The sequence below is a fragment of the Melanerpes formicivorus genome, unplaced genomic scaffold (assembly GCF_026170545.1).
Source record: "Melanerpes formicivorus ecotype bairdi unplaced genomic scaffold, bMelFor1.0.p_v2 SCAF_60, whole genome shotgun sequence".
NCBI lineage: Eukaryota > Metazoa > Chordata > Aves > Piciformes > Picidae > Melanerpes > Melanerpes formicivorus.
The window spans coordinates 915,409-933,596 of NW_027142412.1; the positions used below are offsets into that span (position 1 = coordinate 915,409).

An 18,188-nucleotide genomic window follows, 5' to 3' on the forward strand; every position below is an offset into this window, starting at 1 on the left:
GGCTATTTTTTACCAATGGCAAAAGCTTGCTTTTTTGTAGTTCTTATCTCAGCCACTTAGATTATATGGGTCACAGTTCTCCCTCTTTTCCTACAAAAAATGGGAACAGCTGGACATTGTAATCTTCCCTCCACACTTTTTCTGCAAAGTTTTCATTATAGACCATATGTATTTCCCTTAGCTGCAGCCTGCCCTACTTTGTAAACATGGTTTGAAGAACCAAAGGTAGTGAGGCAAGTATTTGTTAGGACATTCTGAGAAATGTTCTAATAAGCTGTGCAAGACAATGTTTTGATGACTGTTACAGTAATCTGGCACTAGAAATAAATTAGATGCTCCAGTTGTCAACCATGATGGGCTCTTTTAAAAATCCACTGCAATTTATAGCCCAATGACTAAATCCATCATAGATAGTTGGGTGTAATTTACAATGTAATGTACTAAAACATAGCCACCCTAATAAAAAGCTACATAAATCACAGAGAAAAGAAACAATCATTTGCTAGGGAGGGGAAAAAAAGAAAGAAAGAAAAAGAGATCTGTTAAAGAGAAAAGGCTTCCCCCCCACCAGCCTTTTCCTACTTTAGGGTCTACTCTTGCCCCTGTGAAGTGCACTGCAAAAGTCTAGGTTAACAATGGAAAATCAGAATCTTGAAAGCTGACATTGTTAATCAGGACTAACACCATTGAAAAGCGTGTAGTTGTGTGGGGCTGATGCAGTAATCAGTCTAAAGCCTGCAGGACACTGTGTAGCTGTAGTATGCCAGTTCCTCCAGAGGGCATATTTTGATGGGAAAGAGTTGCTCTGATTTGTGCAAGGGTAAAGTCTTTCTCTCCCAGTAGAATACACCTTTTATTTCCCTTCTTCACTGCAGAAAAATCTGGTACCTGCCTTTTATTCCACAGGATTGCACTTTGTTATGGAAATGGAGACTTACCACGAAGAGGAGGAGAGTCACAGTCAGCTGTGGTGGCATCCTCAAAACATGGAACTTGGTGGCTGGTTCAGTGGAATGAATGCTGTCACTTCCCTGCCCTTCTAGCATGGCAGCAAAAGAGCATTCCTTGCTTCTCACTGTTGAAAGGAATCCTGAATGAAGATCCTTTCTGCTTCCTGTTAACCTAATTAATAGATAAATACAATGTCAAACACGCTACAGTGACACTGGTGTGCTGGGCTGTTACCCAACAGTTCTAGCTAATGCTTTTAGTCTCCAATGTAGTCACAAACTACCAAGCTTTGGGTAAAACAACATTCATCTCCATCCCATCTTTGACATTGGCCAATGACAGATGATTAAGAAGAATACAAGAAATGGGTGTGTCAGGCCCTGGTATGTCCTTCTAACTTCTTGTGATGATCAGCTGTTTATGATCTCTTTCAGGAGGAAGCTAGACCCTTTTGGTGGCTGGTCAGCTTTCCCACTGGGAAGTGGGGTGTTTGTTTATTTGCTTGGGTTTCTTTTTGCTTTGTGTAGGCTTTATGCATAGCAAAAAGCATAGGTAAAACCCCTCAGTTTGTGCCCTGAATGAAAGATTAACTGGCTGCTTACAGGATCAGCCATTGCACTTGCCACAACAACCTATTCTGATTCCACAGAAATCAATATTCAACAGGGTCGATAAGAACCTTTCCACTGACCTTAATAGGAGCTGGAGCTGGTCCCAAATATCCTGGGGGTTTGTTAGTCTGAGCTTTCATCTTCTGCAATGCTACAAAAGCAGTATTTATTAAAATGCAGCAAAAAGAGTTGCTGTTATTAATGTGTGAGGCCAAATATAGCTGCATCTCTTTAATATGCTGGCAAGGTGCCATTAATTTACCAGACAGCAGAAGAGTGTGGTGATACATAAAGCTGCAAGCCCAATTAGGAAGATGTACCCTGATTTCTGAACGCCCCCATGATGTGTGACATTTATTTACAATAAACCAACCTATCTGCAAGAAAGATAGAGATGTTTATTTTAGACTCCCTATTTATAAGCTACTGCAGCAGGAGTATTGCTGTGGATATAATAGCATGGTTGGCTTCTTTTCTACCATGGGGAAAGCTTTCCTGTGGAAAAAAAAGGAGTAGAGATGATAGTTTCAGAACACTTGTGGAGTAGAAGGGAAGGGTGAATGGTGAGAGAGGCATTACTTCCTGTATAAGCTGAGTTTTCCTGTAACACTTGCCAGCCTAATATCCAAACAATTCTCAGGCAACAGTAACTCCCTGTCCTCCTGCTACTGATGAGACCCAGGAAGACATTCTGATCTCAGTTTCACAGAGGTGTTGTCTGAGGAGAGTGGGGTTTGGAGGACACTGGGAACACATCAGACAGCAGGAAACAGGATTCTCTGTGACTTCAGTGTCTGAATCCCCCAAGCATCCCTCCGGTGCATGAAGGAAAGCAACCAATCCAAGCTTGCATGGTTTGTTTTGGCTAATGGAATTTGTGAATGACTGGCCTGAAGTTGTAAAGAGCCAGAACAGAATGGGAGGAAGGGTGAGCAGACAGAACATTAATCCATGCAGCTCTACCACACACTCTGCTAACTTTTAGCAAATTGCTTGGGCTCTTGGTGCATCTATCTCCAATGCATTAAATGGGCTACTGTGAACCTACCTTGCAAGGGTCTGCTGAAGCAAGTCATAGATTGTGAGATTGTTCATGGAAGTATTTGGGTGAATCTAAGATATCTACAGGAAAAAACCCCAAATTTTAAATCTTCCAAGCCTTCTTTTATCTGGCTATGGACCTCCAGCCTCTTTGCATTGTTTTGGTAATTTAAACCAGCAAACAAACACTTGAGTAGAGTTGAGGATCTTGCCTGAAGAAACTCTCAGGTTTGTCAGAAAGCAGCAAAAGCAAAGCTGCTACTAAGCTGCTATTTTGTTCCAGAGCAGCTTTTCTCTGCCTGAAAGTAAAAGATGCAGAATATTTTTTTTTCATTAGGCTGGTGCTGGAAGAGGGAAAACTAGAATCCATTTTCTTTTCAGGGGAGGAGTCTCTTTTGCTCTTTTGTTACCTGGAGGCAAAAGGAGAAAGAAGAGCCATTGTCAAACAAAACATACGCATCTCATCATCTCACAAGAACATTGGAGAATCCTAACATTCAGTACTGGTATTCAGCTTTGGGAGCAAAAAGAGCTGCCCAAGACATTAGCTAATTACATTTAGCACAATCATCTCATCTTACAGGCAGGCACATTAGGTCACATGCTCGGGTGGGATCAAACTGTGATTTTGGCAGCATGGCTCATGTCCTCCAGATGAGGACCAGCCCATTGTTTCCATTTCTTAAACATAAGGAAAACTCACAATCTTATTTCTGTAGATCCATCTAGTGAGGAAGGATCAAGATGAAGGTTTCCACAGTTCCCAAGATGCTAAATTGAGATTTGTTTTTGTTTGACACTGGGTAAGACAACAGCAGTGACAATGATGGGGAAGTGATCTCAAAGGAACAGCAGAGCTGGGGTTTCTCAAGACCTGTGGAGTGCTGCAAAGAAGTTGACAGAAATGGGAGGACACAGTGAAGAGTGGAGTTGTGGTCTCACAGGTCAGACGGGACCTCATGCTGCTGATCTGGCAGAGGCACTGCCACTTGTTGCACTGGGTGCTAGACTAATCCTCAAGACTTTTGGAGGGAATTTTGTCACTGGATTTTGAGATGGACTAAAAGAAAAGCATGGACAGCGGACAATAATGGCTTTGGTAGCTGTACCAGTGCTAGCTTATCACGACATAGAGAATGAGAAAAGTGGGAGCACAACAGAACTTTAAGAGCTTACCTCTGTCTCATGGCTGTAAGCCAAAGAACTCTGTGTTCCTGGCTCCTTTCTTTTAAAAACATTTGTATCTGGATAGTGAGGAGGGGACAAACTAAAGCTACCCATCACTAACATTTTACATGCCAATGGTCACTGTACTCACCTGGACCTTAAGCAGGCATTGTTTCCCCTTACTGCAGCTGAACAGCATTTCTCCCATTGCAATGAGTCCTCTGGACTGGCAAACAACTCATTACCATCATCTGCTTAGAAGGTTACTGCATCACTGATTCCACCACCCAGCAATTTTGACCCACTATGGAATACACAGTTAAGGCCAGACAGGTTCACAAAGGTCATGTATTTATCCCTGTCTGTGAGTTCAGGGCTGTCATCCTACTGTTACAAGCACAGTAATGGCAAAGATATGCTGAGGCAATCAGGGGAAAACACCTTCAGGTGAAAACCTGGAAAATGCATCTAAGGATGCTTTTTTTTTTCAACATAGATTTTAATGAGGCAAGAATTAATCCATAATCACATAATAGCTGCAGAATAAACTTAATGCAAAAATAAATCACCTGAATTATGAAAAAGGATTAATGTAAAATAAGAACTGCCTAAGCTTATAACTACCCTCTGCTTGGGATACTATTTATAGAGGAGAGCTAAAATAAAGAGCAAGCAGAGACAAGGCCATTTAGATTTGGAAATCAGTGTATCTGCATTGAGTAGATAGCTGTTGTACTGGAGATATTATTAGATGCATGTCTGAAAAAATGACCTGACCTGGGATTTGAAATTCATCCTACATGGTTAGTTGGGGGCGGGGGGGTGAAACCTGATGGTGTGTCCAAGACGTCATACCAGAAGGAGCAACAGTATTTAGCTTTTATTTTCTATGGTGCACTCTAGAAGGACAAATTTCAGTTGCACAGGAGCAGCCAGTCAGTTAGCTTCCCTTCTCTAGTCTTCCTTGAGCCAGATCCAACAGGCAGTAGTTTTCCACTTGAAGACAGCTGTAGCTGGAAAACCACCTCATCTAGCTGATTAAATGGTGAAGGACTGTGCACTGAGGTGGGGTACTCTTGCCTGGAACCACTTGTTGAAGTCCTCTTCTGGCATCTGCACAATACTTTCACGTACAAACTGCAACACAAAAAGGTTCTTTCCTGAACTTTTGATTTATGTGTAAGATAGAGATAACATGGGGAAAAAACCTGACCATTGTGACAACAAAACAAATGTAATGGCATTTGCAAACAGTTGGTATAGTGCTTTATATCCCCAAAATGCTTTTAATGGAACTTTCAGAACAGATGGGTATGCTCTAAACTGAATTAAAAGGAAAACTCTATCATCTTTATTGTAATTTATGTCCTGAATCCTTCCAAGTCGAGTCTCTGTGTTTTACACTTGCAGCTGTCTTCTACCTACCACTGCAGTACATACATTAAAGCAACTTGAAGTTAAATAAGAACTTCATCTGAGGCCACTGTCATTAGCTGCCAGGTCATATTGAGTGATGCTTTCTTTGCTCCTAAAATGTGACAGTTTCCTTTATTTATTCCAGTCAGAAGGACCACCAAGGTCCTCCTTCCTCTGTGGCTGCCAAAAGATGTATAAACAAGCAGACAGGAGATTCAGCTGTGCTAAAGTGTTTTTCCCTAATATGAGAGGTCAAAATGTAAAGGGGATGGAAAGCAAATAGCAAAAAATCAGTGTGCCCAGGTGGCCAGGAGGGCCAATGGCATCCTGGCCTGCATTAAGAACAGTGTGGCCAGCAGGAGCAGGGAGGTCATTCTGCCCCTGTACACAGCACTGGTTAGGCCACTCCTCGAGTACTGTGTCCAGTTCTGGGCCCCTCAGTTTAGGAAGGAGGTTGACTTGCTGGAACGAGTCCAGAGAAGGGCAACAAAGTTGGTGAGGGGCTTGGAACACAAGCCCTATGAGGAGAGACTGAGGGAGCTGGGGCTGCTTATCCTGGAGAGGAGAAGACTCAGGGGTGACCTTATTGCTCTCTACAACTACCTGAAGGGGGGTTGTAAACAGGCAGAGGTTGGTCTCTTCTCCCAGGCAGCCAGCACCAGAACAAGAGGACACAGTCTCAGGCTGCGCCAGGGGAAGTTCAGGCTGGAGGTCAGGAGGAAGTTTTACACAGAGAGAGTGATTGCCCATTGGAATGGACTGCCTGGGGAGGCGGTGGAGTCGCCGTCACTGGAGGTGTTCAGGAGGAGACTTGACAGGGTGCTTGGTTACATGGGTTAGTTGGTTGGGTGGTGTTGGGTGATAGGTTGGACGCGATGATCTTGAAGGTCTCTTCTGGTCTAGTCTAGTCTAGTCTAGTCTAGTCTATTCCCAGCAAGGAACAGACTTAGATATTGGGCATTAAGGCAAGGCTACCTTCTCTGGTTAGCAACTACGTGAATGAGGGCACAATACAGCTGGGGGGGTTTCATATGACACCCAGCAAATACAGGTGCTGTGATTTGGACACGTGAGGTGCTAAACCTTTGCTCTTGTAAGGCAAAATAACACTCGATATATGTAAAACGCACTATAACCTGCAGCCTCTCAGGTTTCTGTTGGTCTTGCAAGATTAAGGGAAACAACTGTGATGAGAACTAGAGACACAAGGTGGCACCGTTGCCATTTTTTGTAAGCTAGGTACCTGCTTAGCCAACGTAGCAGTGTACATTCTGAATGTGGTTTCTTTCCTTTCTTGTGCCCTATAAGCAAGTGGCAGAAGGGGAAGAACCACAAGACTTGAGCCCAACTGGAGATGTTGAGAAGCAGATATTTTTTTTATGTTGCTGAAGCCAAACACAAAAGATACCTGCAGAGTTCTGTCAGTGATGTAATACATTAACTTGAAAAGCTCGTAGATGTTACTGCTGGGAATAAAAGCCTTTTCAGGGCACAAGTTAATGCTTCTCTTCAAGTGCCCTGACAATTTATGACAGATGTCACTTCATGGGTGAAACAAGTAAATCAACAATGACATAATAATCGAGTCCTGTGTCCAGTTCTGGGCCCCTCAGTTTAGGAAGGATGTTGACTTGCTGGAACAAGTCCAGAGAAGAGCAACAAAGTTGGTGAGGGGTTTGGAACACAAGCCCTATGAGGAGAGGCTGAGGGAGCTGGGGTTGCTCAGCCTGGAGAAGAGGAGACTCAGGGGTGACCTTATTACTCTCTACAACTACCTGAAGGGAGGTTGTAGACAGGCGGATGATGGTCTCTTCTCCCAGGCACCCAGTACCAGAACAAGAGGACACAGTCTCAGGCTGCGCCAGGGGAGGTTCAGGTTGGATGTTAGGAAGAAGTTCTATACAGAAAGAGTGATTGCCCATTGGAATGGGTTGCCTGGGGAGGTGGTGGAGTCGCTGTCATTGAAGGTGTTCAGGAGGAGACTTGATGGGGTGCTTGGTGCCATGGGTTAGCTGTTTGGGTGGGTTGGATTGGTTGATGGGTTGGACACGATGATCTTGAAGGTCTCTTCCAACCTGGTTTGGTTTATTCTAATAAAGGTTATTCTAATAATAAAAATATACTGATTAATAATCCAATGCTTGTCATAATGTCTTTCTTCTGAGGACTTCAAAGTGCCTCATAAGAGATGAGCAGTAGCATCTTCATCTAGTGACATCCTAAATGATTTCGTCTGGTAACTTTCCACTGTATGAATTTCACCCACAGGTTCCTGCTCTCCTCACCCTCATCACACAGAGTATCAAAACCTGGGATCATCTCACCTCCACAGCTGCAGCAATTTCTGGACAACACAGCTCCCACACCTGCAGGTCAGCCAGAACCTTAAGAAAGGTGTCTGGATGAATTTTCAAGCCAGGAGTCTTGCCATATTTTTCAAGTTTCTTTAAGATTTTCTGTACTTTATGGTCACTCTTCACTGACTCTGGGAGCCTGGCAAGTAATACAGGAAACCTTTAACAGAGAGAAGAACAGCAATAAAAGAGCAGCCATGGGAACAAATGCATATCTTATTAATAACTCTGGGTTTGCCTGGCATTTCTGCCACTTCACCACCTCCATAACTTCAACAGAAAAAGTGGATGTCTGGGGACTGCAATATTCAGTGAAATTCTGAGTGAATAATGTGGAAGAGCTTTGCTTTATTGGACTTGTGCACCAATTCCCTCTGCAGGGATGCATCTTTGTTGTTCATTTAAATTTTGGATGATAAACTTGAGTGTGAAAGGAAATAATAAAATCCTAACAAATGTTTCCATTTTACTACAGATTTGTCCTCTTTATCTTTTCTCTATTTATTATTTTTAGCCCCTGTGGATTTTCCAGTGCAATCAGTGCCCGATCTGACACGCTTTCTGATTCTCTTTACTATCCCTTTTCCCTCTGCTCTCATCATTCTCCTCTCTCTATGTGATGAAATAAATCTCTCTGATCTAAGTGCACTGTAACACACAGTCTTTACCATTTCACTCTGAATACAGAGATTGAGGAGAATTACACATTACAATAAAAATAAAACTCTTGTGAAAAGTCTGCCTTTGTTTTTAATGTTCTGTATAAATTCTGTAGTGCTGCTTTGACAGTCCTGGAGACTGATGTTCCAAAACTACTATTACTGTGCATGACTGGGCTGTGCCGCAGCTTTCATTGCAAAGGGATGAGGCTTTGGAAACACATCAGTGGGAAGTGCTGCCTCCCTGCAGCTTAGGATACATGTTACTGGCACAGCAGGAGAGGGGGGAGGAATTCCTTCCTTAAACCAGACAAAAAGGAAACATGTGGGTTGTTGTCTTCACTATGGCCAGTTCTAGTAGTACACTGTTGGTATGTAGCCAATTCATTAACACTGGCTAGATTACCCAGGATACCATAACTGTATCACAGGCCTTTTATAATCCATCCATGCATTAAGACATTTTGTTTGAGAAAGGAAGCTGGTTTAGCATACTCCTACATTGCAGTGTTCATATTTTACATTATCTTTGAGTTTTCTCACTTCTTGAGAGAGATGAGACAAGTAGACTGACAGCATATACTAGTGAAGTGTTTCTGCTGTGATTCAGCTTTCTTGGCAAGCCAGTGTTTGCAAGAGTAGTGGATAAAAACAGCCCTGTTGCAAATGTAAAGAGGTATGATGAAAGAAATCTCTCTCACGACTTGTGTCTCCACAAGGGGGTTGTCCAGCCTTGTCAGAGATTCCACTCTTCATACCTCTCGTGGATGGTGCTTTGCAGAGCAAGCCTGGCACAGAAAGCTCATCTAACTGTGCTGGTACAGTCAAAACAAGACAGTTCCCTCACTATGAAGGGCATCAGACTCACAGTGCTGTTCTTCCAGGGGGGAAAAGTATAAAGCCATATTAGCATAGTCTCCTTTATACTGACACCACTTTTCCCATATTAAGGCTTCTTCTAGCAGAACTATAAATATAAAAGCAAAAATCACATCTACTCCAGTGTCAGAATGTATTTACATCTTGAATTGTAAATTTGGGGGACAGCTGTAGCAGATATGTTTGACAATTAGCAGCCAAACATGTATGTTAAACCTAGTTCTGCCAGGCAGGCCAAGACTGGGTGTATTTATGAATGCATGACTGATGTGTGATTGATGTCTCCTAGCCCACCTGCATTTTGGACCTGATATTAGAAATGGACTTTTTGTTATCTCCGATGATGGCTCAGACGGCTCATTAGCAAGGAGAGCAAAAGAGAGTAGGCTAGGGAGAAAAAACCAACCACATTCCATGTAGTTTGAATACTCTATAGTCCTATGTCCAAGAAGTTCTCACAGACAGGCCAGTAGGGAACACACTGTGAGCTTGCTGAGCTATTCCAGTAGGCTATTTCTAGTGTGTATCTGGAAGCTGATCAGTGGATACAGCTAATATCCTTTCAAACATAAACCACTAGTAATCTGCAGAATTGCTGTACTGGGAAGTATTTAGGTGATTACACTACTTGCCCTTGCAAGTGTTGCAGTATAATCCATGTGCAGCTCAAACAAAGGCAGGGGAATTTTTCTTTTTAATGTGTATGGACAGCTAGAACCAAAGTCTCCTGTGCCATCAATTTTAGTACTGGGAATCATATCCTGGGCTGCATCAGGAGAAGTGGGAATCATATCCTGGGCTGCATCAGGAGAAGTGTGGCTAGCAGGTCGAGGGAGGTGATCCTCCCCCTCTACTCAGCCCTGGTGAGACCCCACCTGGAGTACTGTGTCCAGTTCTGGAGGCCCTATTACAAGAGGGATGTGGAGGTGCTGGAACGTGTCCAGAGAAGGGCCACAAGGATGATCAGAGGGCTGGAGCACCTCTCCTATGAGGACAGACTGAAGGAGTTGGGGCTGTTCAGTCTGGAGAAGAGAAGGCTCCCAGGTGACCTCATTGTCGCCTTCCAGTATCTGAAGGGGGCCTACAGGAAGGCTGGTGAAGGACTACTCAGGATCTCAGGTAGTGATAGGACTAGGGGGAATGGAATGAAGCTGGAGGTGGGGAGATTCAGGCTAGATGTGAGGAGGAAGCTCTTCTCCATGAGAGTGGTGAAGCCCTGGAATGGGTTGTCCAGGGAGGTGGTCGAGGCCCTGTCCCTGGGGGAGTTTAAGACCAGGCTGGATGAGGCTCTGGGCAGCCTGATCTAGTGTAGGGTGTCCCTGCCCATGGCAGGGGGGTTGGAACTAGATGATCCTTGTGGTCCCTTCCAACCCTGAATGAAACTATGAAACTATGAAGCTATGAATGTTCAGTTCAGCAATGAGTTGTGAATCTAACCCATCTACTTTTTATACAGTATCTCTCATCTTTGAGGTAGTGTTTCACACAGTTCCTGCTGGAAGAAGTCTCCTGTGAAGCAGCACTCTGGGGAGGGTGTGTGAATGCAAAGACTCAGTGCTTTTTGCCTGACATCACTGGAGAGGAACTCTCTGTTTGCCCCTTTCACACTGTTTCTAATTAATGTATTTGCTGAGCAGGCTGAGATCTGCTCTTGGAGATTGTATCTGTATTTTTGTTACTATCAGTTTGAAAAGCCTGCATTTCCAGCAACTGATCCAATGGTTTCTAGGGATACATTGTTCTGTGGAAAAAGAAGACAAAAAAAAAGCTTTTTGTACCAAAGACAATTCTGTGACCCTGACCATCTCATTTGAACTGAGGGTTTCTGTGCCTCCTCACCAGTTCAGTCCATCTTCATCGTGGTCTCTTTTGTCTCTCACGTTCAGCCTTCTCATTCTTTCCATGTCTTCTCTGAAATACTTCAATTCTTTCAAAGCCTGGTACTTTAGATAGCATCGTTCTTCCTGCCTCCTACCAAAAAAACCCCAAAGTCAAGGCTGTGTTTCAAACATGACCACAATTCTACATAGTTAACAGTAAGAGATGAGGGAAGGCAGAGAACAATGAATGTGAAGGACACGCTGCATGTTCAGTCTGTGGACACCAGTAACAGCTTTGGCTTCTGCAGTGTTCTGTATGCATTCATATTTCTACAGACAGAATAAAAAGTGGTTTTGTTTTATATTAACTCCAGGCTGCAGGTAAGAAATAAACTTCATAATCAAAGCATTTAAACTGATATTCAACCTCCACTTTCTATCATGTATCCATTGCTTAAAATCAAAGAGAACACCATGCAGTGGTTTAGAGTAAGACAATGTTTAAAATATGGCAGAAGAGAGGTGGAACAGAGTGCCTTGAGCTAGAATTTTGACCCAGATACTGGGCTCATCAATGCATTCCTACAAAGAGAACTACTGTGTTATCACACAAACAAGCATCTACTTTCCAATAAATAATTAATACTATATCCTTCTTAACTGAGGTTTCACCTCCAAATGCTGATTAGATAGAATATGCTTGTTTGGCTGTATGGAGAAAGGTAACATGCTGCAAGTAGTAAGTTTCCATGTGTCTTGTCCTGCTGTACTGCAGGATGCTGGAATTATTAGCTCCTTCTGCAGTCACAGCAGCTGCTCAGGGAGGAAAACAAGGACCCAGCTCCAGGTAAGGAAAGCTCTGGGGACAGACAAAATCTACGTACAAAATGGAACAGAAGAATGGAAAGACTGAGTCAGTGAGAAGAGGAAAGAAAACTATGCCTATAATAACCTTCAGAACAGCAGTGTAGGGCAGGATCTCAGGTCTGACGCCTACAGAGAAAGAAGAATTTGCACAAACATCACAGCTGAATGTGACGTGTGTGATATGGGTGAAAGGAACAGGATGACAGGCTTTGGCTCCTCAACAAGGCAGAAACATCGCTGATCTGGGGAAAGGCCTTGAGAGGGGACATTGCAACTGTTACTCAGAGAAGAGTCAAAGTAACATAGAGTGATCTCTGAACTGGAAACACAAGACAGCAAAACAGACTGCCTGTGGGCTAAACTTTCTGTTCTGGCTTTGGGGGAAAAGGACTACAGTGTCCAAAGTGCATCCAATGTCTTAGCAAAACTGTTTGCAGGAAAATCATTGAGAAATATCCCCAAAGGCTGCTATAAATATTTAACCTGTAATACAGTTTTTTGTAGGCACTCATGAAACTTTCTATCATCCATATATTAATGTAACCCCATATCAGTTGTCTTTAAAAGGTTGGAAGTAAGGTGTGGAGGGCTTTAAGAGTATACAGAAAACAGTCTCTTCCTACCTCTCAAGTCTTACCAAGGTATCATGTAAACAAGAAGCTGCTGCTTCATGCACTGCTGTGAACTTTTGCCTCAGATCAGCACACAAGTTAGATTTGCTTTTAATGAAGGAACTGATGTGGCAGCTGTGACAAAAACAACACAGAAAACTGGAATTAGCTCCTGGTGGTAAACACTTTGTGGCAAGCGCCTGTGTTGCTCAGGACATACAACGATGTCAGCCCATGTAAATTTTGAGAGCTCCTGATTCCCAGTAAAACCCCAAATGTAGTATCATTTACAGGGGGTTTTAATAAACCCAATTTATGAAAGAATTACTTTCCAGTCACATCCTTCCAGGAAAGTGCCTTGATATTGCACTGAAATGTTCTAAATACGCTGCAAGGTTCCACTGGCCAGCTTCAGGCTCGGGTAATTGCCAAATGCCTTTTGATATTTGCACGCCAAATGCTTTCCACACCCAGACTTGAGTTTATACACCATACAATGTGCTTTGAAATCTGATTTGTGCCCTTACCTTATGGGCTTCTGCTTCCCCTCTTCGTCCTTATTTACTCTGTAGTTCTTCTGAGCCACTGGCAGCCCACTGCAAGACATAGCAAGGTCTAAAATAGTGTGCAGAATGCCTTCTCCAGAACATGACACATTCTGCAGGTGCTGATAAAACGTTCTTAATATTGCAGACTTGCTGGAGCTATCCAGGTACAAGACAAATCTCCCTTCACCTCAGCTCAAGGTGAAAAATGCTTCAGCAAAATCTAATTGTAGGAAAGGTTTGTTATGTTGATCTTATAGTTGTGGAAACAACCACGGAGGTGAGTAATGAGGGAATGCATCAAACGTGAGCTTAGCTGGAATTGTTATAGAGAGACTACTAAAAAATTCAAGGGTAGAAACAGAAACAATTCTACAGAGTAAGACAGAGAAATCTCTCCTGTTTGAAAAGGCAAGATTCACAGGATGGCTTTCCAGAAAATACATACTGCTTGCATAGTGGTAAAATGAGCTGTCCTGCCACCCATGCCAACAAATATAAACATCATCTGAATTCACTGAATGCTGAAGGTAGTTGTTTGGGGGGAAAAAAGAAAGAAAAAAACCCCAACCCAACTCCACTCCATCCTGATGAGCTGCTTCCTCTAGACAGTCTGAAACCCACTGGGCAACATACCGCTGCAGTCCAGTCTTCTTAACCATCTCTCCTTGTTTATGGCCAACTTTTGACATGGCTTCATGTGTCATTTGGATCATTTTCTGCAAGGCTGATAACAGCAACAACAAAAGATTTCTGTAAAAACATGCCAACTGAATAGTGCATTCCTCTCCTCCTTGCAGAGAGGATGCCATAAATGCTGGCCTGAACGAGACAGGCCAAAGAAATCTGCTGTTTAGTGTTGACAAGAATTCAAGTTTCTTCAGAAAAGCCCAGCTTTTACAAGAGATTTCAAGATAAGCACCCAAATATGAATGCACTCAATTCATTAAGCCCTTTTGAAAATATAAGCTTTGGTCTTCCAGATGTGAAAAAAACCACAACCCTCTATCAAGTAGAAGATAGTACATGTTTTTCCATTAGATGCTTATACAAGTGGAGCACTAAAACAAAAAAAAAGAGGTAGATTTGAACTATGCAGAAAGTCTATTTTCAGTTCCTGTGCTGTGCTGTCAGCATTCCACTGGCATAAACTGTCAAGTCTTCTAAATTTCTAAGTCTACCATATAGTATCATAGTATCATTCAGGGTTGGAAGGGACCACAAGGATCATCCAGTTCCAACCCCCTTGCCATGGGCAGGGACACCCCACACTAGATCAGCCTGGCCAGAGCCTCATCCAGCCTGGGCTTAAACACCCCCAGGGACGGGGCCTCAACCACCTCCCTGGACAACCCATTCCAGGGCTTCACCACTCTCATGGGGAAGAACCTCCTCCTCACATCTAGCCTGAATCTTCCCACCTCCAGCTTCATTCCATTCCCCCTAGTCCTATCACTACCTGAGATCCTGAGAAGTCCTTCCCCAGCCTTCCTGTAGGCCCCCTTCAGATACTGGAAGGCCACAATTAGGTCACCTCTTCTGCAGACTGAACAGCCCCAACTCCTTCAGTCTGTTCTCACAGGAGAGGTGCTCCAGCCCTCTGATCATCCTTGTGGCCCTTCTCTGGACACGCTCCACTTTACCATTCTTCTTTTAAATGCCATATGGAATTTAATGCATTTAACATCAACAGGTGCCTGATTACCTCTCTGTCTCCTTATCAGCATCCACTAAAACTTCAGGCATTGCCTATAGATTCCAGATTATCCACCTCTGAGCAGGACTCTCACTAACAACAGCCTTCACTCTCAGCCTGCCACTGTAATGAGAATGCTTATATTCTCCTCTCCCTTGAATACCTGGAAAGCCAGTTTAACTCACCATTTTTCTTCAAACCCACAACTTCGTTTTCCTTCCCCCTACTGTTTCATTCCTGCTTTGATGTCAAATCCCTGGAGAGGCACTGAGGCAGCTATCTTCTCCGCATTATTCCCCCCAATCACTCATGCAGTAAAACAACTGTCACTCTTGTTATTAAAAATCCCAGTGTCAGCTATCAAATTCTAAGTCATCCTCTGAGGTGCTCACCGTGTCCTACGTGGTAATGAGTGACATTTTACTAAGCACTCAACACCTTGAAGTTTTAATCTCCAAATTCAAACAGCCCTTTTCCTGCATTTCAGTGAATCACCACACACAGTGTAATAAAAATGAGTGCTGAATGCTGCCTGTGTTAAATAGCAGCATGAGTTATTTTTAGGGATTAATTTTTGTTAGAAATACAGATTTGGATACAATACTGTGAATTTATAAATGCAAGGCATGGATGAAACAACTTGCTGTGCACCAGCTAATGGGCTACAATTTGAAGCATTGTGCTTATAATGAAGATCCTCTATTAGCTGTGGCCAGGTGAGTGTCAAGAATGCCGAGGTCCCAGGCAGAAATTCCTAAATCCTGGCACTGATTGCTTCTAATGATGGCTCCCCTGTGGCCCTTACTGGCCTCAGTGCAAGCCTGTAAGCAGCTGGCACACTACTGGACCTTCTAGAGCAGTTTGAATGCACAGGCTGACTGCCCCCCCCGCCAAGGTCTGGAACCTGACATGAATATGGGCAGAGAGCTTCTGTTCTGAGGTTTATGCTGCATACCAAATCACATCTGTTCTAAGGAGGGTTCTGACACTGTGTGCCAAGAAGAGCCCAGTTCTTTCTATTTCTGGTTACCACTTGTGCAAAGTGAGTGGCTGGACATCTGAAACTCAGACTCTGCAGATGATGTTTTGGGAGAGGAGGGCTATACTAAGCAGTGGATGCATCTGATATTTTCTGCAAGACCAGTTGAACTGCCTAAAGCTAGTCCAGAAAGCAGTCCTGTGGGCAAATACTGCCGACAGAAGACAGGAAGCAAATCAGGGCTAATACCGTGGAGAACTCATCTTTTTGGCTGATGAACAGAAACAGGGGACACAATAACTCTCTGCTCTCCATTTTGCAGCATTAGGACCTGTTCCATTTCTCCATTTGGAGATACTGGGAAAACAAATACTCAAGCTTGTCCACATTCATAATAGTTTTGAAATACTAAGCTCCAACTCCTCATGACACAGTAACCATAAAAACAAGGCTTAACTTTAGTACATTTAGATCATATAGTCTCTGTCTGCACAAAAAGAGAATGTTTTAAAATGTGGTGAGGGAAGCGAGCTCAGGACATAATCTGCTTTGTAAAGCCTTTGATTAGGTGGTGACTGATAAATGAGGCTACCTCAGAAGTGACCTGCTGTTATAACCACAGCTACAAGGACTGCAGCTTCCACATTTACCTTTGTCAACATGATGTAACATTTAAACTTAAGGTCTAGTACAGGTCCTCAATCAGCCAGCAGCACTGAAATATCAAAGCTGTATAAGCAGACATTCCACAGCAGCAGTCCCCAAACAGCAGCATCAAAATTGCAGTTGGAAAAAAGCTCTCTATTAAGTTATGAAGTCTTTCCTTATAGGAAATATTTTTTCCCCCCCGTAAGAGTCACATTCAGCTGTATCTACTACTGCTACAGAATCTCCTTCTCACATCTGCAACATATAGATGTACACATGGGAGCTAGGGTTATGTGTGCTCTCAAAATTACGCCTGTATGAGTTACATGAAGCTTTGTGAAAGTAGGCTATACAGCTGTACTTGTAATCCATTTCTGATTTGTCCATGAAGCATTCTATAATCAAAATCCTGGATTAAACACGAGTCTGGCGTCCTCAGAATTCATTACAAAATCCAATCTTTGCTACAGAGCTGCCCTGCAGAAACTAGCTTCCCATATTTTTTTAGGGCTAGGAATATAATCCTCAAGAGAACCAGCCTGGCAACTCGGGCCAGTCCCCTGAAATCGCAGGCAATCATGCGATAAATGCTGTTCCAGAGTTTGCACCGCACACACTTCCCATACATCACACAGACCACAAGAGATTTATGCCCCACAGCAAACACAGGCTCCCAGCTGTTACAGCTCTCAAGATTATTTTCCAATCTCATCTCACACATAAACCAATTGTTAACCTACATTTGTAAACAAACTGATTGAAATTATAGCTTTGAATTCTCCACTAGCCTCATTCATCTGTGCTGGGAGCCGCGGACAGCAGCAGCTGCACGGGTTACGACACGATACCAGCACAAGCTTCCCTATATATCCAGCCAGCTTCTGGCATACCTGAACCTAAAGATCTTTCAGACCCAGGGAATGTGTCCATTTCTTTACAGTTAAGAGCAATTAATTGTTTTTACTGCTATTGATTTAAATTGCTTTTGGACTTGGACATACCTCCAGTAATATATTGTAACAACGAATTCCCCAGTTTAATCATGTACTGCACGAAAACACTTCCCACTGCTTTAAATTTTCTGCCAGATAATTTGATTTGGTGGGTCATAAATCTGATGTCAGGGGAACTTGTGAGTAACTGCTCTCTAATCACTTATTTTTCCCCCCCCCATGCACTTCACAATGTTACTGAGATCTGTCATCACCTTGTGTTCAGCCATTTCTTTTCTACACTGAAGAGCCCTAGTCTGTTTAACTGCTCCTTATCTGGAAGATGTTCTCCATCTCTAACACACCTTACTATTTTTTTTTCCCATTTAAACTTTCCTACTTCTGATACCAGCCTGTCTGAACTGGAAGGACTGGTACTGAGAAAGCACATACCCAACAAAATATTTTCTTCTGTGTCTTACACTTCATGCTGCCTGTTTGATAGCTACTGAACATTCACAGAACTATCCCAAATGACTCCAACAGCTCATTCTTAAGGGGAAATTTTGAGTCTAGCACAGCATGGTATTAGCCTAATAATGAGTATAAAAATATCAATTAAAAGGTAATAAGCAGCACTAAATGCTAATGTGTTTTTCTGACCCAGCTTTACTTGGAAGGAAGGGAAAACAGTTAATATTATCTAGCTCTGTACACAAATGCATTGCAGAGCTAATGAGCTAGTCTGTCAAGTATATGAAGTGCAGATAGTCACTGTTAGATCAGTAGGAAGGACATGGAATAGGAAATCTAAGTTAAACAAACCCCCTTGAGTTGCAAATATTCAGTGGATCAGTTGGTTATGGCAGAGAACAGCTTCACTGTTTTCATCACCTGTTGACCTTATAGATGTGGATGATGCCTGAATGTGTCACTGCTGTAACTGAAGATTAATTAGAACTCTTACTTCATGTTCACATGGGATTATATTGTCTTTAAATCAATTTGCTAC

The 18,188-nt window shown here is 43.0% G+C and overlaps 1 protein-coding gene across 1 annotated transcript in view; it reads right to left on the bottom strand.

Moving 5' to 3' along the window:
• Nucleotides 1-4,209: 4,209 nt before the first annotated feature.
• CCDC60 (coiled-coil domain containing 60) overlaps nucleotides 4,210-18,188 on the bottom strand; it is a 62,648-nt gene continuing 48,669 nt past the window's right edge. The window contains exons 9-14 of the mRNA XM_068161759.1: nucleotides 13,558-13,648; nucleotides 12,904-12,972; nucleotides 12,389-12,511; nucleotides 10,918-11,049; nucleotides 7,511-7,700; nucleotides 4,210-4,907 (exon numbers count right to left, since the gene is read on the bottom strand). Coding sequence (XP_068017860.1) covers nucleotides 4,809-4,907; nucleotides 7,511-7,700; nucleotides 10,918-11,049; nucleotides 12,389-12,511; nucleotides 12,904-12,972; nucleotides 13,558-13,648 — 704 coding nt within the window. The 3' untranslated portion in view covers nucleotides 4,210-4,808. The remainder of the gene's footprint in view (nucleotides 4,908-7,510; nucleotides 7,701-10,917; nucleotides 11,050-12,388; nucleotides 12,512-12,903; nucleotides 12,973-13,557; nucleotides 13,649-18,188) is intronic.